We start from the raw sequence: 26,942 nt of genomic DNA on the forward strand, positions 1-26,942 counted from the left end.
ACGAAAAATTACAAACTTTTTTTTAAAAAAGCAACATAATTTAAATTGTCTACTTTTGTAAACAACATACCAATATTTTCTGGTAACATATCATTTTAGAAAAGTATAATTGCAATTATAACAGCTGAAAATAACATCTATTTAACATCTACAAACTTACTAAATAGCCAATTAAATGAATGAATGAATGGAATAGATCCACAACTATTTCACAATATATTCTTGCACATTCTAACTCCAATATTGGGCCAGAAATGGCAACCGCCATTATTAATGTGTTCAAAAAAAGCAATAATTTGTGGCAGGCAAGATATACATCATAATTTGCGAATTGCTCCAAATTGCTGGACGACTTATGCCACAAAAATGGGAGCTCGCTATTTACCACCCTGTGAGTGTCAAGGAATGGCTGGATTTGCGCTGTAAATACAAATGAATCTTGCTGCAGATATTTAGGGCAGGTATTTCATGTTGTAAGGACCCTGTTAATGACATGATTTATGGTTCTGACATGACTCAACCATAGAGGCCCAGAAAGGGAATAATTGAAACTGTGGAGACTCAATCCTGCAGGTAGAAAATTTTTCCAAGAGGTTTTTTTTATTTTAAATGTCTTAATTTTTTTCTCACTTTTCCTTTTTGTTGCTTTTTTCTCTATCTCTTAATCCAATCTTTCTTTCCCTCTCTTTATTTCTCTTTCTGTATCTAATTTGCCTCTAATTCATCCTATTTCCTTCTCTGTCATTTGATCAATTTCTCTTTTTCACCATCCTTGAATTTCATTGGTTAAGGAGATTGACTGTTGGCCCTGTCATTCAGGAGGTCCTAGATGCCCTGTTAATGCCACCACACCATTATCAATTCGTATTTTACAGAAATTTGCAGCACAAAAATAATACGATCTGAAGGGTGAGGAAAAGAATCCAATTCACAGCACTCATCGCCCCACTCCAGCAATTTCTGGGCCACTATTTTAATCCTCTATTGCTGGATTACTGAATTACACAAGGATATTTGCAACTATTCCTGATTGACTGTTGATGTAACCAATGTTCCCTTTAAGCTGCACAGTTCTTTGCAGCTCCCACCCAGCCGACTCGCCAGCTTTTAATTAGGAAAAAACGCATGGAATGGGCTGTGCACCCAAAAAAAAATGATAAGGCAACATTGGATGTAACCTCTACTGGTTATTTCACGAATAAGTCATGACATAAATGAGGGTAATTTAATCTAACCCACCCGGCAGGAAACTGACTGGATCAGCTGCTATTTTACACTCGCCGATGATCGCCATCACTTCTGTATCACATCTTTCAATCACAAATTTTATTTCCATTAAATATTCTAGTCCTTTCTTTTATTATATGGCTGCAAATGAAGGAGACAGAGAAAAAGGATAGAAATACTATTCTGTGACTTTTATTCATATGTCCCCATGCTTCCTTAGAAACCTATTAAACATGTTAGATTAGTATCAGCTAAGGAAAACGTGTCTGCATTTAACATTAGCCAGGAATTTCTTCAGTGCTGTTCCCATTCCACTGCCATAACTTCGCCAAAAGTGCAGTGGGAACTTACTTTACATGTGTAAATGGAGTTTCTGCACTTTCAGCTAAGTTATGGTAATGGAGTGGGAGCAGCTCCGAGAAAATTCACAGCCATTGTCTCTTTGCATCAAAAATAAATATGTGTTTACTTCTGGAAATATACACCCGGCCAGTCAATATCTGAAAGAGAAAGGCAGCTTAACCGTTTGGATGGGACCTCTCAGAACAGAAGTGACAGAGCCTCTTAATAGGACTCCCCCATGTTTGACAAAGAAAATAACAGATAGAGGTCAACATAAAGAATTTAAACTACTTACCAAGAGGTAGCTAATAGTTTCAATAACCTGTAAATAGATTTTAAAATGTAAGAAAGAGATTTAAAAGGCTTCATAGAGTAGAAAGGATTATCAAACATGTGAAAAAGGCAAAAGGTTAGTTAAACAAGATTTCAAAATGGAAAGGGAAACAGTAGATTGCAATGGAAGAATTCAGCAAGAAAAATCGAAGAAGACAAAATCTGAAATTGTTAAATTCAATGTTGAATCAAAGAGAAGATAATAAGGGAGAGCGAGGTAATTTTGAACTTTGCTGCCTGGGTGGTAATGTGGCGCATTCTGTAGAATTCTTCAGATTTTCATTCCAATGGGATGAAAATCGGGCGAGTTTGAAGAGGGGCCATGTACCTAGTACATGGTACTGTTAGGTAGTTTGACCTTGCCAGGTTTCTTAAAGCATAAAATATTATCCCACATCCATTCTCAGATCTTGCAGGTGTAGCACTGCAAGGTCACTGCCTCCTTCCAGGCATGGTGCATTGAATTCCTGGGGGAGGGTGCTCTGGAATGACAAATTGGGCCATTCTTCTCGCATCCACCTCATGCAGTTACACGTCCACTTCACCAGCTATCAAGCAGGAGGTTTAGTGCTGTGACACTTTGCCACTTACCCACAGACTCCACTTCATGGCTCTACTTAGGGTTTTCCATTCCCTTGGTTTTGGCTTGCCATTTCTTTCCCCTGTACAGACTTTGGAAAGGTTGATAAATATTTACAAACTAGTTACAGCCTTTTCAATACCTGAAATATTTTTCCCCCTCTCCTAAAGGTAAGTTGTCATAGCCCTTTATTTTTTTCCTAGTAACTCTTAAAAGTTCTAGATCACATTGGAAATACTGGCCCCTCTCTCAGCATGCTCCACATGCCTTATATTCATTCATTCATTCAAATTGTCACTGCATTACTTGTACACTACTTACATCAAGGGCCACTGCCAAAGCAACAGGACCACATGGTTCTTGATGTTTGCCCTGAGTTAATCAGAACAGTGTAAAAGACAAAAAACTAGAACGGTTGGAGTGAAAATGGGAGAAACAACTGAAACAATGAGCAACAGGAAGTTTAAGATTATGTTTTCAGACAGAACCAAGATGTTGAGCAAAATTATTCTGATAAATAATCCATTGACTGACCTGCTGTGTACTTTCAACATTTTTAAATCTCTTTTATTTCTGTCTTTCTCTTCATTTGATCTCAGCCTTGCTCATTCTACAATGATGCACTGCTGTAGAATCTGGATGCAATTCAAAAATAATGTTTCCTTTTCTTAAAGAAAATAAAATCAGTTGTTCCACTAATTGCATTCTTTATCTTTTCCCAGCCAATTTTTGCATCTAAGTTGAACATACATGATACCTGTGGTGTGCATAATCTTCATGGCATGCCTGGAATAATTGGAGGTCTGGCTGGTATCATTGGAGCAGCGATGGCCAGCAAAAATGTATATGGAGATGGGTGAGTTTTGCTAAGTAATACAATCTATTGTGTGTTGTTTGTGTCATGTATCTTACATTATTATATATAACTGTATCCTAACATATTATACACGGCTGTAATAAGATATGACCTGTAACCACCAGCATACCTTACAACCAGGGGTGCACTTGCAATAGACAGGTATATAAGGACAGGTCTCAGGCAAGTGCAGCATTCCAGAGCTGTGAAATAAAGGTGCAGGTCCAGAGTGACCTTGACTTCACTACATGCCTCGTATGAATCTGTACTGAGGTGACAGGACTTTACAGTGGCAACGGGTTACGGGATTACAGAATCCACAGAATGGCGAACAATGGATCAGATGAAAAGTACAATGCGGGAGACAATTGGGAGGACTTTATAGAAAGGCTCCAGCAAAGCTTTGTAACCAAAGACTGGTTAGGCGACGATACGGCAGACAAGAGAAGAGCCCATCTCTTGACCAGCTGTGGTTCGAAAACATACGCTTTAATGAAGGATCTGTTGGCATCTGAGAAACCAGAAAGCAAGTCGTTTGAGCACACTGGCAAGAGACCACCTGAAGCCAGCGAGCAGCCTACAAATGGCCAGACACAGGTTCTACAACTACAGACGCTGTGTGGGCCAGAGCATACCTGACTTCGTGGCAGAACTTCGGAGGTTGGCTAGTTTATGTGAGTTCTCTGATGAACTGAGGAGAGAAATGCTGAGAGACTTTTTCATTGAAGGAATAGGCCACGCAGGCATATTCCGAAAGCTCATAGAGACCAAGAACCTGACCTTAGAGGCAGCGGCACTTGTTGCACAGACATTCTTGGGAGGGGAAGAAGAAACGAGGTTGATTTACAATGCAGGTACGACAACTAACGAAATAATGGAACAAGGAGTTCACAGCATTAGAAAAGCTGCTACCCCCACACACAGACAAAACCAGCAGAACAGGCCTTCGACAGCAAGCAGTGGCAACAGAAGCCATCAAGGGCCACAGGAACGGCCGTTCACACCTCATCAACCCACAATGCGAGCAATCAACTACAAACTGAGAGAAGCTCAAGAGAGATCAGCCAGACGCAGCTCATTCTTTGCAAGCAGTCTGTGCTGGAGGTGTGGGGGTGGGCACTCATCAAGGGAATGTCGAATTCAGCAGGCTGTTTGCAGAAACTGTGAATATACAGGGCATTTGGCCCGCATGTGCAAAAAAACGGCAGCTCGGCTGGTATACGAATCGGATGGGTCGGAAAGCGGACCAGAAGACGGTGGCGACAGTACCCGGGACACCGATGTACAGCGGGTCAACACGATCAATGGCTGCTGCTCCTACGACAGGATGCCTCCAATAATGATGAGGGTCCTACTCAAGGGATATCTGTCAACATGGAGCTGGATACAGGAGCGAGTCAACCTCTCATGGGCGCTCAACAATTTGAACAACTGTGGCCGCATAAAAGAGACAGACCAAAATTCACAAGGGTCGACACCAAACTAAGGACCTATACCAGAGAAATCGTACCAGTCCTTGGCAGCGCCATGCTCTCTGTCACACACAAATGGACAGTGAACCGACTTCCCCTGTGGATTGTCCCCGGAGACCCCCCAGCACTGCTGGGGAGAAGCTGGCTGGCAAAACTAAACTGGAAATCGGATGATGTCCATGCCATGTCATTAGAGGAACGGACCTCCTGCTCAACAGTTATAAAGCGATTTGAACATTTCTTTCAGCCAGGTGTGGGCACTTTCAAAGGGGCCAAAGTCAAAATCTACATCACAGAGGATGCTAGACCGGACCATCACAAGGCCAGAGCTGTACCCTATGTGATGAGGGAAAAGATTGAACACGAACTCGACAGGCGTCTGCGGGAAGGCATTATATCACTTGTGGAATTTAGCGACTGGGCAAGTCCCATCGTCCCAGTCATGAAGCCTGATGGATCCGTACGAATCTATGGGGACTACAAATCTAGCATAAACAGAGTCTCCCTACAGGACCAGTACCCGCTGCCCAGAGCGGAGGACTTATTTGCCACATTGGCTGGACGTAAACTTTTCTCAAAATTAGATCTCACATCTGCGTATATGACGCAACAATTGACCGAGGAATCCAAGCTACTCACCACCATCAACACACATCGAGGCCTTTTCATGTACAATCAATGCCCATTCGGCATCAGGTCGGCAGCTGCCATATTCCAGCGCAACATGGAGAGTCTGCTCAAGTCCATCCCGGAGACGGTTGTATTTCAAGATGACATACTTGTCACGGGCAGGGACACCGACTCCCATCTCCGTAATTTGGAGGAAGTACTAAAGCGGTTGGATCGGGTAGGCCTACGAGTCAAGAAATCCAAGTGCCTGTTTCTCGCACCCGAGGTTGAATTTTTGGGCAGAAGGATTGCCGCTGATAGAATCCGCCCAACAGAGTCCAAAACAGAAGCAATTCGCCTGGCACCCAGGTCCCGGAATGTCTCAGAACTGCGCACCTTTCTCGGGCTACTCAATTACTTTGGGAACTTTATGCAGAACTTAAGCACGCTGCTGGAACCTCTCCATGTGCTACTCAGGAAGGGGTGCGATTGGTTTTGGAGGGACGCCCAAGAACGCGCCTTCAATAAGGCACACAACCTTCTGTGTTCCAACAGTGTTTTGACTTTCTTTGATCCAGGTAAAAAGCTAGTTCTCACATGCGATGCGTCAGCGTATGGGGTCGGGTGCGTTTTACAACATGTTAATAGTGCGGGCAAATTACAACCCATAGCTTATGCCTCCAGGTCACTTTCACGGGCGGAGCGCGGGTACGGAATGGTAGAGAAGGAGGCGCTCACGTGCGTATATGGTGTCAAAAAGATGCACCAATACCTTTTCGGGGCCAAGTTCGCGTTAGAAACCGACCACAAGCCTCTCACGTCCCTCCTATCCGAGAGCAAGGCAATAAACGCCAACGCCTCGGCGCGAATTCAACGGCTGGCGTCCCACGACTATACCATAAGGCACAGACCAGGCACAGAAAACTGTACCGACGCGCTCAGCAGGCTATCCCTGGCGACCACGGAAGGGTCTGACGAACAAGACTGTGATATAGTCATGGCAATCAATGGCTTTGAGTCCACAGGTTCGCCCATGACGGCTCGCCAAATCAGAGCCTGGACGGCCAGCGACCCCACGTTATCCTTCGTAAAAAGATGTGTCCTAACCGGTGACTGGGCAGAGGCTCGCGATGCCTGCCCCGAGGAATTAAAACTCTTTCACAGGCGCATGCATGATCTATTACTACAAGCAGACTGCCTGATGTGAGGCAGCCGAGTAGTCATGCCTCTGCGAGGCAGAGAAGCATTTGTCCGGGAGTTCCACCGCGAGCACCCGGGGATCGTTCTTATGAAGGCCATAGCCAGATCCCACGTCTGATGGCCTGGTATTGACGCGGACTTGGAGCTCTGTGTCCGAAGGTGCACCATTTGTGCCCAACTCAGCAATGCCAGCAGGGAGGCTCCGCTGAGCCCCTGGCCCTGGCCTACCAAACCGTGGTCGCGGGTGCACGTAGACTATGCAGGCCCATTCATGGGCAAAATGTTCCTCGTAGTTGTAGATGCATTTTCAAAGTGGATCGAATGCACCATTTTAAACTCAAGCACAACCTCCACCACTGTGGAGAACCTCGCAACCATGTTTGCAACGCGCGGAATCCCTGACATGTTGGTCAGTAACAATGGTCCATGCTTCACCAACGCAGAATTCCAAGATTTTATAATTGACCACGGCATAAATCACGTCAAGACGGCACCGTTCAAGCCAGCCTCCAACAGCCAGGCAGAGCGAGCAGTGCAAATCATTAAACAAGGCATGCTTAAAATCCAAGGTCCCATGCTGCAGGGTCGCCTGTCGCGACTGATGCTGGCATACAGATCTCATCCACACTCATTGACTGGGATCCCCCCGCGCAACTGTTGATGAAAAGGACTTTAAAAACAAGGCTCTCATTAATCCTCCCAGACATGCACAAAATCGTTGAGGCAAAGCGCCGTAAGCTGATTGAGTACCATGATAGAAATTCGAGGGGGAGATGGAATGAGATAGGGGACAAAGTGTTTGTACTAAACTATGGCAGGGGTCCCAAATGGCTTGCAGTGACAGTAACGGGCAAGGAAGGAAACAGGCTACTAGTAGTACAAATGGACAATGGCAAAACCTGCCGGAGGCATGTAGACTAAGTCAAAAGCAGATTTACCAACAACACTGCAGAACTAGAGGCAGACTACAATGTGGAACTCGCACCACACCTGGTGGACAGACAGAGGGAACAACCTGAGGAAAGGGCAATCCCAGACAGCCCAGGCGAGTCAACAACAATCACACCAATCGAAATAGACAGCCCAGGCGAGATACCAGCAACCACACCCAAAGAAAAACAGACACCAAGGCAAACAACTGAACCACAACTCAGACGCTCCACGCGAGAGCGTAGACCACCTGAGAGACTGAACCTATAAAGACAATAAAACCTTGGGGGAGGGTGATGTCATGTATCTTACATTATTATATATAACTGTATCCTAACATGCTATACATGACTGTAATAAGATATGACCTGTAACCACCAGCATACCTTACCACCAGGGGTGCACTTGCAAGAGACTGGTATATAAGGACAGGTCTCAGGCAAGTGCAGCATTCCAGAGCTGTGAAATAAAGGTGCCGGTCCAGAGTGACCTTGACTTCACTACATGCCTCGTGTGAATCTGTACTGAGGGGACAGGACTTTACAGTTTGGATCGGCATTTCAAACTCTGAAAAATTAATCAAAAACAGTGAACAATATCAAGTTGCAAATAACAAATTGGGAGGAAGTGGTGGAGTATTCAAACAATAGGAAACAGGGAAATTAAATGCAATGGTGTCTAGATAGATTAGGAAGATGGGCTGATGAGTGGCAAATGGCATCTAAGAACTAATTTTCTAATATGCTGGTGGGTGAAACTCATCGTCTGCAGTTTAAAGTTAGAAAATTACCCCTTTAATATGGACAAATGCAAAGTATCAAGACTAGGAAAAGAAAGCAAACAAGAAAATAAAACAAAATGGTTCTCGATTATACAGCACAGGAGAGGGATCAGGGGCATACTGAAACCAGCAGCATCGTAGGGCAACAGTAAGGAAAGTAAACTGGATCTTGGGGTGTATAACCAGATGGATAGAGCATAAATCCCAGGAGGTGATAAACAGTCTGTGTGAGGCACTGTTGTAGCATACCTGATATTATTCAAAATTCTTAAGGATCAATAAATTGAATTCCAATAATATGTTCAAAATTGGCTCAAACGCTCCATCCAGGGAAATTGGCTCAAGCTTAGAAGAGGGAAAGTGCATGAATTGTTTAAGTACTTTATGGAGGGGCTGGTGAATGTGTGGAATGAACTCCCCAGGCAGATAGTGTGGAAATGTAAGGGTGAATTGGATATATATCTGAGGTGTAAGTTTTTGGGACCATCCAGATGGATTGCAGATTTTACTGTACTTTCCCATCCTCCTATGTAATATGGACGTTAGCTTTTCTTCAGCTGGGTGGGCAACTGAAGAGACCTTGGGGTGATTCTATAATCCCATACTTGCAGCAGGGAATAAGCACTCTGGAAGTGCAAGTCAAAGAAAGGGCTACAACATTGCAGCTCCAAATCTCCAACCAGCATGACCTGTTAGCACAGCTCCTCTCTGCAAGTCTGGGATTGCAGATTTATCAGTTATGACATTTTAGTATATGGGTGACCAGTGATTGACCTTTTTTGGTCAGAGAAAAGATGCGCCATGCAAAATTTACCCTGAATTGCATGGAGGAATTTTTCCCCTCAGATATTTATCCAGTTTTTTTGTAAGGGATTACTCAGCTGCTATTGCTGGGAGTCTAGCACACATATGCATAGCACAGGAAGCTAAATCCTAGATATAAATTACATTTGAATTTTATCGTCATAAATAGATTTGTTTTGCTAGCTCTCAGCCAGCCAGATCAAATCATTTAAGGACCAATTGGATGTGGCAACAGAGGACTTACGGGTCTTTGAGGATGTGAGAATTGAGTTGAATGGTCTTCCTCATCCGTAATATTTTGTGATCAAATACTCCATCTTGGGAGGAAATGCTGGTAAGATCACAGTACAGATAAATTCTGTAGAAACGAATGCCCAAATGAGTCCATCCTCTCAGTTGAAGGAGGAATCATTCTGGTACCTTGTAGCTGATCTCCCAGGAGAGGGCTAAAGAAAAAAGAAAGGTGAGAATTCAAATCTACTGAAACAACTCATCATACATGCTTTTCTTAATGTAATATGCAAAACTTCTAATATTTCACATTATTTTTATCAGTCTTCTGTCAACTTTCCCACAACTGAAAACAAGAACTGCTATTGGACAGGCTGGATACCAAGCTGCTGGATTGGGTGCGACTCTTGCTGTGGCCCTCATTGGAGGAACTATCACAGGTCAGAAAACAAAATATCAATAATACTTTTTCCTGTACATAGCTTGGTCACAAATGCAACCTTCAGTATGATGTGCTGACGTGAGTCAGAGCATCAATCAATCAAGTGAAGAAAAATTGTTTGAATTGCAGTCAGTAACTAGGCTTTGAACTTGATGTCGGTTAAAGAGCCATTTGTTACCCATTTTTAAAAACACATTCACCCCATTTATAATGTATAAACCTGGGTTCCCCTGTTAAAGTTAAATATGATAATTTTTCAAACTGGCCATGCTCTATAAGCCTGACAATCTGATGGTCAAGATGGTGACATAAGGGAACAGGCTTACATGTTATTACACAACTCTTAGCATCACTTTGTGGCAGAAATAGATCTGTACAAATGTGATATAATAAGGTAATAAACTCATAATATGATTAAAATCAAATTGGTTAATATTATAAATAACTTTGACTTGAGTCTCATGTTATCGTACAAACTTTGTATGATAAATAGACAAAACTAATATAATCATAATTCATCCTGCCCGAAATGTGATCATGTCAGGCTTTCATGGTATTGTTCCATTCACCTCAAATACGAGCACAACTTTATTAGACTACCTGAAATATCTAGTCATCGGAGTCACCAGCAAATCAAACGCACGGATGAAAACTTGTCCAAACTGGTCCAAGTTGTCCTAAGTTAGATTACTTAAGAAACATGACAAATTCAGACCAGGCTAGATTTGGATGAACATATGACTTTCTTAAAGTAGTGTGCAGAAAGTCAAAATGCCCTTCTGTACATGTACCTGTACAATGATAGCTTTTGTGAGGCTAATAACTTTTGTATCTTACCATGCCTTTTTGTTATGGTAGTGAATATGAAAATTGTTATATAAATTACTCATCCTATTTTATGTCTATCTTTTCAGTACAAAACAAAGTCATAATGTGTGAATATGTTAGTTATACAAAAAATGTTACAAGAATTCATGTAGATTTAAAGTTATTTATGATTATCCAGTTTTCAACAACAGTTTTAGGAGTTTGCATTCATTTTTTTAGCAGTCTTACGTTGAGTATGCAAGTCCCTGGTAATCTAAAAGCGGAATCTACTTCTGATTACTGTTGGAGAAAACATCCAGGACTAAGTGATAAAGGAATTTTCCAACTCAGTAATCAATGTTAGAAAAGATGCCCTCTGGTTATAGAAATAACTATGAATACATGATTGGCCATTTCTGAAGCCATCCAATCAATAATTTACAACTACAGTGTGCAACTATTGTACATATTTATTATATCATGGCCTGAAAGGGAAAATGAGATTGGTCGATTATGCCTGCTGACCACACAAAGCATGATCTATTCAAAACTGGTAAAATGTTTCTCAGTTTTACAGAAAAGGTTAGTCCATGGGTACATTAAAATGTACTAACTTGCTTTCACAAGGTGGAATATTAGGCTTCAGGATGCTAAAGTAACCTTGACTATGCAGAGTTGCCCTAAATTGTCAGCTTTGGGTATTATCTTACGCTCAGTTTCTTTCTTTAACCAACAGATCAAGAGGTGACTACTACAGTTTTTGATTGGAGTCAATAATAGTATATTGTTATTGAAGTAGCAAGTGTTCACAAAAATATCTCTCCTGTAGATATTCAAAAGAAAATTTAGATTAATTTACTAGTTTGGTGAATAGATTATTGTGGCAATAAGTTATAATTCAAAGGATCTTGATAACAGAAAGCCACTTATAAAGCTGGCAAAAATATTACTCAGGAGGCAAATATTAATGAACTGGGAACTGTCTGTATGGACAGGCGAGAAATACTATGAGCTGTACTATGATGGGATTCTCACTCACTATGTAGACAAATAAATGTTCTAATGGAAGATATAACTATTTATAATTCAAAGATCTACTTATCCTGTTGAACCTATTTTTTACTTTCTTCACAGGTTTCATTCTTCGCATCCCGTTTTGGGGACAGCCACCAGATCAAAATTGTTTTGATGATCAAATTTATTGGGAGGTATGAAATTGTAATATATTCATGTAAAGTTTCACACAACAGTACCAATTTTTTGTGCTTTCAGAGCTTATAATGATAAACAAACCTTGTGTTTTATCTGTTTATGCACTGAAAGGGCACTTATTGTTTTTAATTTAATGTTGTTTTCATATTCCAATGTTAACATTTCTACCACATCTCTTAAGTATTGAATCTCAACAATGAGTATTTAATAGACAAATGTGTATTAGTGCTAATCTTTCATCATAGGCAGTCCCTCGAAATCGAGGACGACTTGCTTCCACTGTTAAAATGAGTCGTTAGGTGGCTGAACAGTCCAATATGAGAGCCACAGTCCCTGTTACAGGTGGAACAGATAGTCGTTGAGGGTAAGGGAGGGTGGGACAGATTTGCCGCACGCTCTTTCCATTGTCTGCGCTTGATTTCTGCATGCTCTCAGCGATGAGACTCGAGGTGCTCAGCGCCCTCCTGGATGCACTCCCTCCACTTAGGGCGGTCTTTGGCCAGGGACTTCCAAGTGTCGGTGGAAATGTTGCACTTTATCAGGTAGGCTTTGAAGGTGTCCTTGTAACGTTTCCTCTGCCCATCTTTGGCTCGTTTGCCATGAAGGAGTTCCGAGTAGAGCGCTTGCTTCGGGAATCTCGTGTCTGGCATGCGGACAATGTGGCCTGCCCAGCGGAACTGATCAAGTGTGGTCAGTGCTTCAGTGATGGAGATGTCGGCCTGGTCGAGGACGTTAATGTCTGTCCTCCCAGGGGATTTGTAGGATCTTGCGGAGACATTGTTGGTGGCATTTCTCCAGTGTCTTGAGGTGTCTACTGTACATGGTCCATGTCTCTGAGCCATACAGGAGAGCGGGTACTACTACAGCCCTGTAGACCATGAGCTTGGTGGTAGATTTGAAGGCCTGGTCTTCGAACACTCTTTTCCTCAGGCGGCCGAAGGCTGCGCTGGCGCACTGGATGCGGTGTTGAATCTCGTCATCAATGTCTGCTCTTGTGGATAAGAGGCTCCCGAAGTATTGGAAATGGTCCATGTTGTCCAGGTCCGTGCCGTGGATCTTGATGACTGGGGGGCAGTGCTGTGCGGCGAGGACAGGCTGGTGGTGGACCTTTGTCTTACGGATGTTTAGCATAAGGCCCATGCTTTTGTATGCCTCAGTAAATACTTCAACTATGTCCTGGAGTTCAGCCTCTGTATGTGCGCAGACGCAGGAGTCGTCTGCTAATCTTTATACTGGTAGCGAGATCACCTGAAAGAGATGATGTTCCACCTAAGACAGTGGGAATCAGTTGCAGCATAACTGCAACTGGCAATCAGCCCACCCAAATAGTTCAGTACAGAGAGAGCTTTGCCTTGCATTCGACCATACCGTGCTTGACCCAAGACTGCATATTGTGGAAACATGTTGGAAAAACAGAACTATGTTCCATCCCCCAGGGCGGACATCCTGCATACAGATAAGCACAAAATATTCCTTCTTTCCCGCCACCTCCCACCTCCCCCCCGCCCCCCCTCCCACCCCCGCCAATAAAAATGTTGTAAAGTAATAAGGATGAAGACTAATGTCATAATGTAGCTGTTAAAGAGACACTTTCCATTGTTCAACTGTTGTTTAAAACATAAGGGGAATCAGCTTTGGGGTTATGAGGAAATCAGCTTCGGGGTTATGAGGAAATCAGCTTTGGGGTTATAAGAATATAAGAATTAAGAACAGGAGTAGGCCATCTAGGCCCTCGAGCCTGCTCCGCCATTCAACAAGATCATGGCTGATCTGGCCATGGACTCAGCTCCACTTACCCGCCTGCTCCCCATAACCCTTAATTCCCTTATTGGTTAAAAATCTATCTATCTGTGATTTGAATACATTCAATGAGTTAGCCTCAACTGCTTCCTTGGGCAGAGAATTCCACAGATTCACAACCCTCGGAGAAGAAATTCCTTCTCAACTCAGTTTTAAATTGGCTCCCCCGTATTTTGAGGCTGTGCCCCCTAGTTCTAGTCTCACTGACCAGTGGAAACAACCTCTCTGCCTCTATCTTGTCTATTCTTTTCATTATTTTAAATGTTTCTATAAGATCACCCCTCATCCTTCTGAACTCCAATGAGTAAAGACCCAGTCTACTCAATCTATCATCATCATTAGGTAACCCCCTCATCTCCGGAATCAGCCTAGTGAATCGTCTCTGTACCCCTCCAAAGCTAGTATATCCTTCCTTAAGTAAGGTGACCAAAACTGCATGCAGCACTCCAGGTGCGGCCTCACCAATACCCTGTACAGTTGCAGCAAGACCTCCCTGTTTTTGTACTCCATCCCTCTCGCAATGAAGGCCAACATTCCATTTGCCTTCCTGATTACCTGCTGCACCTGCAAACTAATTTTTTGGGATTCATGCACAAGGACCCCCAGGTCCCTCTGCACCGCAGCATGTTGTAATTTCTCCCCATTCAAATAATATTCCCTTTTACTGTTTTTTTCCCCCCCCAAGGTGGATGACCTCACATTTTCCGACATTGTATTCCATCTGCCAAACCTTAGCCCATTCGCTTAACCTATCTAAGTCTCTTTGCAGCCTCTCTGTGTCCTCTACACAACCCGCTTTCCCACTAATCTTTGTGTCATCTGCAAATTTTGTTACACTACACTCTGTCCCCTCTTTCAGATCATCTATGTATATTGTAAACAGTTGTGGTCCCAGCACCGATCCCTGTGGCACCCCACTAACCACCGATTTCCACCCCGAAAAAGGACCCATTTATCCCGACTCTCTGCTTTCTGTTAGCCAGCCAATTCTCGATCCATGCTAATACATTTCCTCTGACTCCGCGTACCTTTATCTTCTGCAGTAACCTTTTGTGTGGCACCTTATCGAATGCCTTTTGGAAATCTAAATACACCACATCCATCGGTACACCTCTATCCACCATGCTCGTTATATCCTCAAAGAATTCCAGTAAATTAGTTAAACATGATTTCCCCTTCATGAATCCATATTTGCGTCTGCTTGATTGCACTATTCCTATCTAGATGTCCCGCTATTTCTTCCTTAATGATAGCTTCAAGCATTTTCCCCACTAAAGATGTTAAACTAACCGGCCTTAGTTACCTGCCTTTTGTCTGCCCCCTTTTTTTAAACAGAGGCGTTACATTAGTTGCTTTCCAATCCGCTGGTACCTCCCCAGAGTCCAGAGAATTTTGGTAGATTATAACGAATGCATCTGCTATAACTTCTGCCATCTCTTTTAATACCCTGGGATGCATTTCATCAGGACCAGGAGACTTGTCTACCTTGAGTCCCATTAGCCTGTCCAGCACTACCCCCCTAGTGATAGTGATTATCTCAAGGTCCTCCCTTCCCACATTCCCGTAACCAGCAATTTTTGGCATGGTTTTTGTGTCTTCCACTGTGAAGACCGAAGCAAAATAATTGTTTAAGGTCTCAGCCATTTCCACATTTCCCATTATTAAATCTCCCTTCTCATCTTCTAAGGGACCAACATTTACTTTAGTCACTCTTTTTCGTTTTATATATCGGTAAAAGCTTTTCCTATCCGTTTTTATGTTTTGCGCAAGTTTACTTTCATAATCTATCTTTCCTTTCTTTATTGCTTTCTTAGTCATTCTTTGCTGTCGTTTAAAATTTTCCCAATCTTCTAGTTTCCCACTAACCTTGGCCACCTTATACGCATTGGTTTTTAATTTGATACTCTCCTTTATTTCCTTGGTTATCCACGGCTGGTTATCCCTTCTCTTACCGCCCTTCTTTTTCACTGGAATATATTTTTGTTGAGCACTATGAAACAGCTCCTTAAAAGTCCTCCACTGTTCCTCAATTGTGCCACCGTTTAGTCTGTGTTTCCAGTCTACTTTAGCCAACTCTGCCCTCATCCCACTGTAGTCCACTTTGTTTAAGCATAGTACGCTCGTTTGAGACACTACTTCCTCACCCTCAATCTGGATTACAAATTCAATCATACTGTGATCACTCATTCCGAGAGGATCTTTTACTAGGAGATCGTTTATTATTCCTGTCTCATTACACAAGACCAGATCTAAGATAGCTTGCTCCCTTGTAGGTTCTGTAACATATTGTTCTAAGAAACAATCCCGTATGTATTCTATGAATTCCTCCTCAAGGCTACCCCGTGCGATTTGATTTGACCAATCGATATGTAGGTTAAAATCCTCCATGATTACTGCCATTCCTTTTTCACATGCCTCTATCATTCCCTTGATTATTGTCCGCCCCACCGTGAAGTTATTATTTGGGGGCCTATAAACTACGCCCACCAGTGACTTTTTCCTCTTACTATCTCTAATCTCCACCCACAATGATTCAACATTTTGTTCATTAGAGCCAATATCGTCTCTCACAACTGCCCTGATATCATCCTTTCTTCATAGAGCTACCCCACCTCCTTTCCCTTCTTGTCTATCTTTCCGAATTGTCAGGAAATTTGAGGAAATCGACCCTGGAAATCACCAAAATAACTTCTGTCAAATGTTTTCAACATGTTTAGGGTTGGAACATTAGGCAGGGTTGAGAATTTTCAATTCTTTTCAGTATGCATGTATAATCTCATTAAACTGGAATTTGAAAACTGAATTTAGTATTTACAAGGGATATCACAATCAACACAAATTTTTTTTACAATTAGATTATGAAAAAGAAGGTGGTCAGGAGCAATGTTGGCCCCTTGAAAACTGAAAGCGGTAATATTGTCAATGAAAATAAGTAAATGGCAGACATGTTGAATAATTACTTTACGTCAGTATTTACAGTCGAGGATATCCCAAGGAAACTAATATTGAATCAGGAACAGGGACTCACCAAAATTAACATAAGCAAATAACAGTAATGAAGAAAATAATGGCACGAAAGAGTGACAAATCCCCAGGGCCAGATGATTTCCATCCCAGGGTTTTAAAAGAAGGTGAGAATATTGCAGATGCCCTAACTATAATCTTCCAAAGTTCTCTCGATTCAGAAACTGTTTCTTTCGATTGGAAAATTGCGCATATCACTTCGCTATTTAAGAATGGTGAGAGAGGGAAACCAGAGCATTTTCGACTAGTTAGCCTAACATCTGTTGTCAAGAAATTACTAGAGTCTATAGTTAAAGATAGGGTGACTGAACACCTTGAAAATTTTCAGCTGATCAGAGCGAGCCAGGTCAATGGCATGGATTTGTAAAGGTTGGTTATGCCTGACGAACCTTATTGAATTTTTTGAAGAGGTAACTAAAGCAGTGCACAGGGGAATGTCCTTCAATGTTATTTATATGAACTTCCAGAAGGCATTTGATCAAGTCCCTCATAAGAGACTGTTAACATAAGCTGAAGCCCAAGGAATTGAAGGCAAATTTTTGACCTGGTTAAGAAATTGGCTGCGCGACAGTAGACAGAGAGTAGGGATAATGATGGGTGGGTACACTAATTGGCAGGATGTGACTCGTGGAGCTAGAGATTAGTTTTTTGGCGAAAATTGTATTTTTTTTGCCAAAACTACTGCTTTTGCTTCGCTACCGCTACGAGGCCTAAAATTCAAGCTTCAATTTGACCAACGGTAAAAATTGGCATTGCACGAGGAATCGTGGTGCAAACTGCAAATTTTCTGCAACTTTACTCTGAGGCTGATACCGCTGCGAGAGAGGCCTAGGGAAGGGGGAAAACACCAAAAGAAAAATCACAAAAAACAAAAAATTAAAAATCACAAAACATTTACAAGGCATTTAACTGTCGAATTGCTGAAAAAGAATTAAAAAATAAAAACTTTAACTTAGCTTTTTTGCAGGTCTTCATACTGCTGCAAGGGCTGGTATTTTTCACGTTAAATACGGGTGCGCGCTGAGCCAAATTTTTGGCGAAAGTGATATTTCGAGTCTTGCATGGCAGCGGTCTAGTCCCCAGTGTTACTTAAAAAAACGCTGCCGCAAGATGTCTCTGAATTTCCCGCCGATCGTTTTTTTGCCAAAAATGGTGAAATATTGCCAAAAACGGTCACAAGGTCGGCGAATTTTTAGCACGTGGTGTCCCGCTAGGATCAATGTTGAGGCCTCAACTATTCACCGTATTTATTAACGATTGAGATGATGGGATAGAAAGCCACATATCAAAATTTGCCGATGACACAAAGATCGGCGGCATTGTAAGCAGTGTAGATGGAAGCATAAAATTACAAAGAGAAACTGATAGATTAAGCGAATGGGCAAAACTGTGGAAATGGATTTCAGTGTAGGCAAATGTGAGGTCATCCACTTTGGATTTATAAAGGGTAGAACAGGGTACTTTCTAAATGGTGAACAGCTTAGAAACAGTGCACGTCCAAAGAGAATTGGGGGTCTAGGTGCATAGCTCATTAAAATGTCATGAACAGTTACATAAAATAATCAAAAAGGCTAATGGTATGCTGGGCTTTATATCCAGAGGACTAGAATACAAGGGGGTAGAAGTCATGCTTCAGCTATACAAAGCCCTGATTAGACTACAGCTGGAGTACTGTGAACAATTCTGGGCATAGGTTTACCAGTATGATACCGGGACTCCAAGGGTTAAATTACGAGGAGAGATCACACAAATTAGGGTTGTATTTTTTGGAATTTAAAAGGTCAAGGGGGGATTTTATTGAAGTTTTCAAGATATTAAGGGGAACAGATACAGAGAAACTATTTCCGCTGGTTGGTGAGTCTAGGACTCAGGGCATAATCTAAAAATTAGAGCCAGACCGTTCAGGATTGAAATTAGGAAGCAATTCTGTAGAAGTTTGGATCTCTCTTCTGCAAACGGCAATTGATGCTAGATCAATTGTTAATTTTAAAGCTGAGATTGACAGATTTTTGTTAACCAAAGGTATTAAGGGATATGGGGCAAAGGCGGGTATATAGAGTTAGGTCGCAGATCAGCCATGATCTCAGTGAATGGCGGAACAAGCTCGAGGGGCTAAATGGCCCTCTTATGTTCCTATGTTCCTCTGGTGAGATGAGCTGCATTGAATGCAATAGCAATTTATTAATTTCATATTCAATCATATTTTCTTCCAGTAAGCAGTGCTTGCTTGATGCTACTGTTTAATATCTTCACATATCTTTTTAAAATTTTAATATTTTTATTGATTCATGAAAATTACAGTTCAATAAATAGATTAGCTAAATAAACTTTTCTTACATATGGTACATACTTATCTTTGGTCTCATTTTCTCTCTTTCTTGCTTTCCCATTTACATTTGAACTCAAGTTTTGTGGCATACCTTTAAACTAAACCAGGCTAATATCAGATACCATGGCTCTGATATTTACGGGGAGGCAGAGAAGGAGCAGTAGGGCAATTTTGCTTTCGGGAAACCCGGAAGTGTGGGTTTCCCTCAGGTCCTGCCAAATTTAACGACACAACCTGATTAACCTTTTTTTGTCTCTGTTTTCCAGCTGCAGCCAGCGAGATTGAGAGACTGACTGGCTGTTGGGTGGGTGTGTAGGCCATCGACACCAGGGTATAGCCAGGGAGTGGAGAGGAGGGAGGGAGGGATCGGAAAGGCCGAGGTGGGAGCAGGGTGAGCGGCAGAAGATCGGAGGCCAGAGGGGAGATCAGAGGTCGGGGGAAGATCGGAGGTCGGAGCAGGTGGAGAGATCGGAGGGTAGAGGGGAGATTGGAGGCCGGAGTGGGGGAGAGATCGGAGGCCAGAAGGCAGATTGGAATGGGCGGGGCCGGGGTGGGATCGGAAGGGTCGGAGGTGTGTCCAATCGAGAGGTTAGTGAAGCAGGCAAACTGGATGCAGCAGGTAAGTGGATAGGCACCTCCTGAATCTAGCAGTCCTCACCTCCTTTTAGCTGCCGGCTTTTCCAAGGCCTGGGAAACCCGGCTGGCCACGGTTAAATTTAAAATATTGGTTAAATATGAGGCCAGAGCTTTAGTGAGACCCCACACCTGGAGTACTGTGCACTGTTTTGGTTTCCTTATCTAAGGAAGAATATACCTGCCTTAGAGGCGGTGCAACAAAGGTTCACTGGATTGATTCCTGGGATGAGAGGACTGTTTTATGATGAGAGATTGTGTAGAATGAGCCAATACTCTCTGGAGTTTAGAAGAATAAGAGGTGATCACATTGCAACATACCATAATCTGAAGGGGATTGACAGGGTTGATGCTGAGAGGTTGTTTCCCCTGGCTGGAGTGTCTAAAACTAGGGGGCACAGTAGGCAATTTAAGACAGAGATGAGGAGGAATTTGTTCACTCAGAGGGTTGTCAATCTTTAGAATTCTCTGTCCCAGAGGGCTGTGGATGCTGAGTCTCTGAATATATTCAAGGCTGAGATAGATAGATTTTTGGAGTCTGAGGGAATCAAGGGATTATGGAGATCAAGCGGGAAAGTGGTGTTGAAGTCAATGATCAGCCATGATCTTATTGAATTACTCCTGTTCCTATTTCTTACGTTCTTAAAATATACATCAAATACTCCATTGCAGAGCCTGTATTAGATGTGAGCTCCAATTCCTCTGTGATAATTCTAGCCATAACCTTCCGGTCCAGGAATAAAATTGTTACGTCAACTGACACCACAAATGGATTCAAATGCTATACAAAACTCAGCTTTTAATGTTTTTGTTTCAATGTTGTGAACCTTCTACTTATTCTTAGGTGCCAAATGGTGAAAATGAACATGAAGACCTGCTTTCTTCAGAACATGGAAAGCACAAAACTAATGCTGAAGCATGATCCAGCATGGGTTTTAAGGAGCAGATCAACATTTAGAACCAACAAAGTACGCCAACATTGCTAAATCGCACACAGTACTTCATCCAAATAATTTTACATAGTATTTCCAATTCAAATGAACAACCAAAGAAGTCTACAGATTACTACAGAATTTCAAATGAAATTAACCTTGTCCTTTCAAAAAAAATCTGCTTTTTAAAGTAAGATAATCTGATAAAAACAGAACATGTTTCTCGACTGGTGAATTTGCACGGTCCTTTTATATTCCTTTTTGATCAGGTCTTTCTTAAACTGCTAGAGCTCCATTTGTTTTCCCGATACATAACAGCTGGAATTCTCCATTTCAGGATTGAGTTGCAATGGGGCAGGACTTCAGATGGTGTGAGTTCAAGCACCACTACAGGACTTAAGCACATAATCTTGGCTGACAGTGAAATATTGAAGGAATGCTGCATTACTGAAGGTGCTATCTTTAGGATGAGATGTTAAACCAAGGCCCTGTCTGGCTGGTCAGGTGGATGTAAAACATCCTGTGGCACTATTTGAAGAAATGCAAGGGAGCTCTCCTAGTTTTCTAGCCAAAATTAATGCCTCAACCAACATCATCAAAGCATAGCATCTGTTTACTCATATCATTGCTGTTTTTAAGACTTCACTGTGTGCAGATTGTCTGCCGTACATAAGAACAGTGACTACTCTTCAAAAGAAAGTCATAGTATGTGAAATAATTGGGATGTCCTGAGGATGTGAAAGGCATTATATGAATGCCAAATTATTTCTTATGTTACCTAATCTCCATTAGAGCAGTGGGGTGGATACTAAAACTAACCTTTATGTCACTCAAATAGGGAGAAAAAAATAAATCATCCAGGATTTCGATTCCTGATCAGTATCCAAAGATCATGTTGGGAAGTGCACTTACAAGGACAGAACTAAGCTTAGTTATAATTCTCTCATGGTCAAAATAACCTGCCAATATTTACTGTCTAGATTCACATATAAAGAATGGCCATTTAGATGGCCTGCTAGTACTCATGAATTTTTTTCCCAGCACGAATCAGTGCTTTCAAAAGAGAAGAAAAGAATATGAGAGAAAACTACATTTTAACATGTTAAAAATCAGGCAATCATAAAAGTCTGAAGTTGGTGAACAAACTAAGATCAAATAGTTATTTTCATACCAAAGTATTAAAATTGCTTTACACCACAGAACAGCACAGATCACTGTGTTGACAGAAACTTTGCTACACAAGCTCACTACAAGAAGAACAACTTGCATTTATACAGCATCTTTAGCAAAGTGAAATGTTCCAAGGCAGTTTAACAGGAGAGTAATCTTACAAAAAATGATACCAAGCCAAAAAAGACATTAGAACAGGTGACTAAAAGCTTAGTCAAAGAGGTAGGTTTTAAGGAGCATCTTAAAGGAGGAGTGAGAGATGGAAAGGTGGAGAGCTTTAGGGAGAGAATTAGAGTCTAGTACCTAGACAGCTGAAGGTACAGCTATCAATGATGGGGCAAAGGAAGTGGGGGATATGCAAGATGACATAATTGGAGGAACACAGAGATCGCAGAGAGTTTTAGAGCTGGAGGAGGTTACAGAGATAAGGAGGGGTGAGGGGTTTGAACACAAGTATGAGAATTTTAAATTCAAGGCAAGAATATCACGAGACACAATCTCTCATTTCTGAAGGAAAAGACCATTATAAACGATTTAAACCTTTTAATAATAAATGTACTCCGCAGCTTTCAAAATAAAATATATTGGGCCGGAATTTGCGGTAGGTAATAATGGTGTTCACTGTTATCCCCCTTTGAAACTGACCTCAACTTCAGGATGTGATGCATTCTCATCTAAACACGGAAATCCTAAAGTTGCGGTCAGTCATTCACTGACTGCTCTGACACTGGCTGCGATGTGTCCACCCCCCCCCCCCTCCCCCCCACCACATTCCAAGCCATTCTTTTCTGAACTATAAAACATTTACAAAACTAACTTTCTGTAAATTTTCAGCAGTGAATAGAGTTAGAAATATATATTGAAACAAAATGTTGCATAAAAAGCTACAAAATAGATATCTTGCTGGGGAAAAATATTGTATAAATGAACTACAAAATAATCTTATATTTTCTTTATGTCGGTGACCAGTAGCAATCATCAAAGGCTAAAATTCAGGTATAAATTCCATAAATGGGACCTCAAATTTCGCTTTTTTCTTTATAAAAATAGCCGATACGATTTTATGTGTAAGACCTTTATAGTAAAGAACTATGAATATAATATTCTACACATTTTAAGAATTTGGATTTTTAGATGGCATGTACAAATTAAACAAATGCTTATATCAGATTATGTTATGTAAACATATAAAAGCTAACAATGAGTCTGCAAAAAGTAATTCACCTTAACAAAAAGTAACAGATGGATATAGAATGTACTGCATAGCTTGTGAAAAGACTCCAATGCAATCTATACTATGCATTTAATAGGTTAATGCAATCTAAAAATTAAGATTCCCTGGTGTAACAACATGATTAATATTTTTTACTATTGAGAAAGATGTATTCTGTTTTTATGGAGCTTTTCTAACTGCTGATTCTTATATTTTTCTGTTTGTTTATGTTTCTATAGCTGTTTTAGAACACAATTACTTTTAAAATAAATGGATATGGTAGACTTGTGATTGTACTTGATGAGCAACCTAGAGGTCATGAATTAGAAACATAGAAAATAGGTGCAGGAGCAGGCCATTCGGCCCTTCGAGCCTGCACCGCCATTCAATAAGATCATGGCTGATCATTCCTTCAGTACCCCTTTCCTGCTTTCTCTCCATACCCCTTGATCCCCTTAACCGTAAGGGCCATATTTAACTCCCTCTTGAATATATCCAGTGAACTGGCATCAACAACTCTCTGCGGCAAGGAATTCCACAGGTTAACAACTCTCTGAGTGAAGAAGTTTCTCCTCATCTCAGCCCTAAATGGCCTACCCCTTATCCTAAGACTATGTCCCCTGGTTCTGGACTTCCCCAACATCAGGAACATTCTTCCCGCATCTATCCTGTCGAGTTCCGTCAGAATCTTATACGTTTCCATGAGATCCCCTCTCATCCTTCTAAACTCCAATGAATAAAGGCCCAGTTGATCCAGTCTCTCCTCATATGACAGCCCAGCCATCCCTGGAATCAGTCTGGTGAACCTTCGCTGCACTCCCTCAATAACAAGAACATCCTTCCTCAGACTAGGAGACCAAAACTGAACACAATATTCCAGGTGATGCCTCACTAAGACCCTGTACAGCTGCATTAAGACCTCCCAGCTTCTATATTCAAATCCCCTAGCTATGAAGGCCAACATACTATTTGCCTTCATTACCGCCTGCTGTACCTGCGTGCCCACTTTCAGTGACTGATGAACCATGACACCCAGGTCTCGTTGCACCTCTCCTTTTCCTAATCTGCCGCCATTCAGATAATATTCTGCCTTTGTGTTTTTGCCCAGAAAAAAGGAAAACCTCACATTCATCCACATTATACTGCATCTGCCATGTATTTGCCCATTCACCTAACCTGTCCAAGTCACCCTGCAGCCTCTTAGCGTCCTCCTCACAGCTCACACCGCCACCCAGTTTAGTGTCATCCGCAAACTTGGAGATTCAAACCCTTCCATGCAAAACCATGAAACAGAATTCAATAAATCTGGTAATTCTATAGAATCTTACAGCATAGAAGGAGGCCATTCAGCATCACACCTGTGGGCTAGCACCAGAAAAATAACCTTGAGATTGTCATGTAAAACCTGCCAACCCTATCCGGTCTGGCCTACACATGACTCCGGTCCCATACTAAGTGGTTGACACTTAATACGGAATGATTATCTGCACGAACATTTTTGTGTCTTTCTACACATGTGGACTCCGCAACTATTTGCGCATCGCGCTTGTCCGGTCACGCAGGCACAGTACAATATATGAGGAAGCACGTTGCCGAGCTTGGAGCTCATTGCTGCACAAGCCTGAGCCTGCTACTGGGTTATCTCCAAGACTTTTGCCTAAAATATCGCTGTGATTATCTGCACAAACATTTTTGCGGCTTTCTGATATAGAGAGGAAATTGGAGGTTGGGGGGGCGGTGCAAGAGAGAGAGACTGGGGCTGAGACTGGGGGGCTAAGAGAGAAAAAGTGGGGGGGGGCGCGAGACTGGGGAGAGAGAGAGACTGGAGGGAGAGAGTAAGTAGGGGAAGAGAAAGACTGGGGGAGAAAGACAGTGGGGGAGAGTGTGAGGGAGAGGGAGAGTGAGAGAGTAGAGTGGAGGAGAGTGAGCGAGAGTGTGGGGGAGAGGGAGTGTGTGTGTTGAATACCCCTGGATGTTGAGTTTCCAGCCTTGGTAGCAATAGGATGGAGGAGGATTTCCTGGAGTGTATTAGGGATGGTTTTCTAGACTAATATGTCGAGGAACAAACTAGAGGGCTGGCCATCCTAGACTAGGTGATGTGTAATGAGAAAGGACTAATTAGCAATCTTGTTGTGCGAGGGCCCTTGGGGAAGAGTGACCATAATATGGTAGAATTCTTTATTAAGATGGAGAGTGACAGTGTTAATTCAGAGACTAGGGTCCTGAACTTAAGGAAAGGTAACTTCGATGGAATGAGGCGTGAATTGGCTAGAATAGAGTGGCAAATGATACTTAATGGGTTGACGTTGGACAGGCAATGGCAAACATTTAAAGATCACATGGATGAACTTCAACAATTCTACATCCCTGTCTGGAGTAAAAATAAAACGGGGAAGGTGGCTCAACCGTGGCTAACAAGGGAAATTATCATCATAGGCAGTCCCTCGGAATCGAGGAGGACTTGTTTCCACTCCCAAAGTGAGTTCTTTGATGGCTGAACAGTCCGATATGAGAGCCACAGACCCTGTTACAGTTGGGACAGACATTCGTCGGGGGAAGGGCTGGTTTGCTGCACGGTCCTTCCGCTGCCTGCGCCTGGCCTCTTCATGCTCCTTGAGTCGAGACTCAAAGAGCTCAACACCCTCCCGGATCGACTTTCTCCACCTCGGGCGGTCTGCGGCCAGGGTCTCCCACATGTCAGTGGTGATGTCGCACTTTACCAGGGAGGCTTTGAGGATGTCCTTATAACGTTTCCGCTGTCCTCCTTTGGCTCGTTTACCATGAAGGAGCTCCGCATAAATCATTTGCTTAGGGAGTCTCATATCTGGCATGTGTACTATGTGGCCTGCCCAGCGAAGCTGATCGAATGTGGTCAGTGCTTCAATACTGGGGACGTTAGCCTAGTCGAGGACACTGATGTTGGTGCGCCTGTCCTTCCAGGAGATTTGCAGGATCTTGCGGAGACACCATTGGTGGTATATCTCCAGTGACTTGAGGTGCCTTCTGTACATCGTCCATGCCTCAGATCTATACAGGAGGACGGGTATTACTACAGCCCTGTAGACCATGAGTTTGGTGGTAGATTTAAGGGAAATTAAGGATCGTGTTAAATCCAAGGAAGAGCCATATAAATTGGCCAGAAAAAGCAGCAAACTTGAAGAATGGGAGAAATTTAGAATTCAGCAGAGGAGGACAAAGGATTTAATTAGGAGGGGGGAAATAGAATATGAGAGGAAGCATGCCGGGAACATAAAAACTGACTACAAAAGCTTCTATAGATATGTGAAGACAAACGTAGGTCCCTTGCAGTCAGATTCAGGTGAATTTATAATGGGGAACAAAGAAATGGCAGACCAGTTGAACAAATACTTTGGTTCTGTCTTCATGAAGGAAGACACAAATAACCTTCCGGAGGTACTAGGGGACCGAGAGTCTAGTGAGAAGGAGGAACTGAAGGATATCCTTATTAGGCGGGAAATTGTGTTAGGGAAATTGATGGGATTGAAGGCCGATAAATCCCCAGGGCCTGATAGACTGCATCTCAGAGTACTTAAGGAAGTGACCCTAGAAATAGTGGATACATTAGTGATCATTTTCCAACAGTCTATCGACTCTGGATCAGTTCCTATGGACTGGAGGGTAGTTAATGTAACACCATTTTTTAAAAAAGGAGGGTGAGAGAAAATGGGTAATTATAGACCGGTTAGCCTGACATCAGTAGTGGGGAAAATGTTGGAATCAATTATTAAAGATGAAATAGCAGCGCATTTGGAAAGCAGTAACAGGATTGGTCCAAGTCAGCATGGATTTATGAAAGGGAAATCATGCTTGACAAATCTTCTAGAATTTTTTGAGGATGTAACTAGTAGAGTTGGCAAGGGAGAACCAGTGGATGTGGTGTATTTGGACTTTCAAAACGCTTTTGACAAGGTCTCACACAAGAGATTGGTGTGCAAAATCAAAGCACATGGTATTGGGGGTAATATACTGATGTGGATAGAGAACTGGTTGGCAT

At 42.3% G+C, this 26,942-nt stretch overlaps 1 protein-coding gene and 1 long non-coding RNA gene across 3 annotated transcripts in view; one reads left to right on the forward strand and one right to left on the reverse strand.

Annotated features, from left to right (window-relative positions):
• The window catches only part of rhag (Rh associated glycoprotein), a 59,893-nt gene extending 36,682 nt beyond the window's left edge, over positions 1 to 23,211 (forward strand). The window contains exons 7-10 of the mRNA XM_070885184.1: positions 3,205 to 3,338; positions 9,690 to 9,805; positions 11,749 to 11,822; positions 20,457 to 23,211. Coding sequence (XP_070741285.1) covers positions 3,205 to 3,338; positions 9,690 to 9,805; positions 11,749 to 11,822; positions 20,457 to 20,534 — 402 coding nt within the window. The 3' untranslated portion in view covers positions 20,535 to 23,211. The remainder of the gene's footprint in view (positions 1 to 3,204; positions 3,339 to 9,689; positions 9,806 to 11,748; positions 11,823 to 20,456) is intronic.
• LOC139267217 (uncharacterized) overlaps positions 1 to 26,942 on the reverse strand; it is an 85,507-nt gene that overhangs the window by 56,609 nt on the left and 1,956 nt on the right. Inside the window, exons 2-3 of one of the 2 annotated variants that reach the window (XR_011593858.1) lie at positions 9,379 to 9,580; positions 1,865 to 1,891 (exon numbers count right to left, since the gene is read on the reverse strand). This is a non-coding gene — a long non-coding RNA (uncharacterized lncRNA). The remainder of the gene's footprint in view (positions 1 to 1,864; positions 1,892 to 9,378; positions 9,581 to 26,942) is intronic. The other variant, XR_011593857.1, reaches the window with a different exon arrangement.

Source organism: Pristiophorus japonicus, chromosome 7, assembly GCF_044704955.1.
Source record: "Pristiophorus japonicus isolate sPriJap1 chromosome 7, sPriJap1.hap1, whole genome shotgun sequence".
In the NCBI taxonomy this organism is placed as follows: domain Eukaryota; kingdom Metazoa; phylum Chordata; class Chondrichthyes; family Pristiophoridae; genus Pristiophorus; species Pristiophorus japonicus.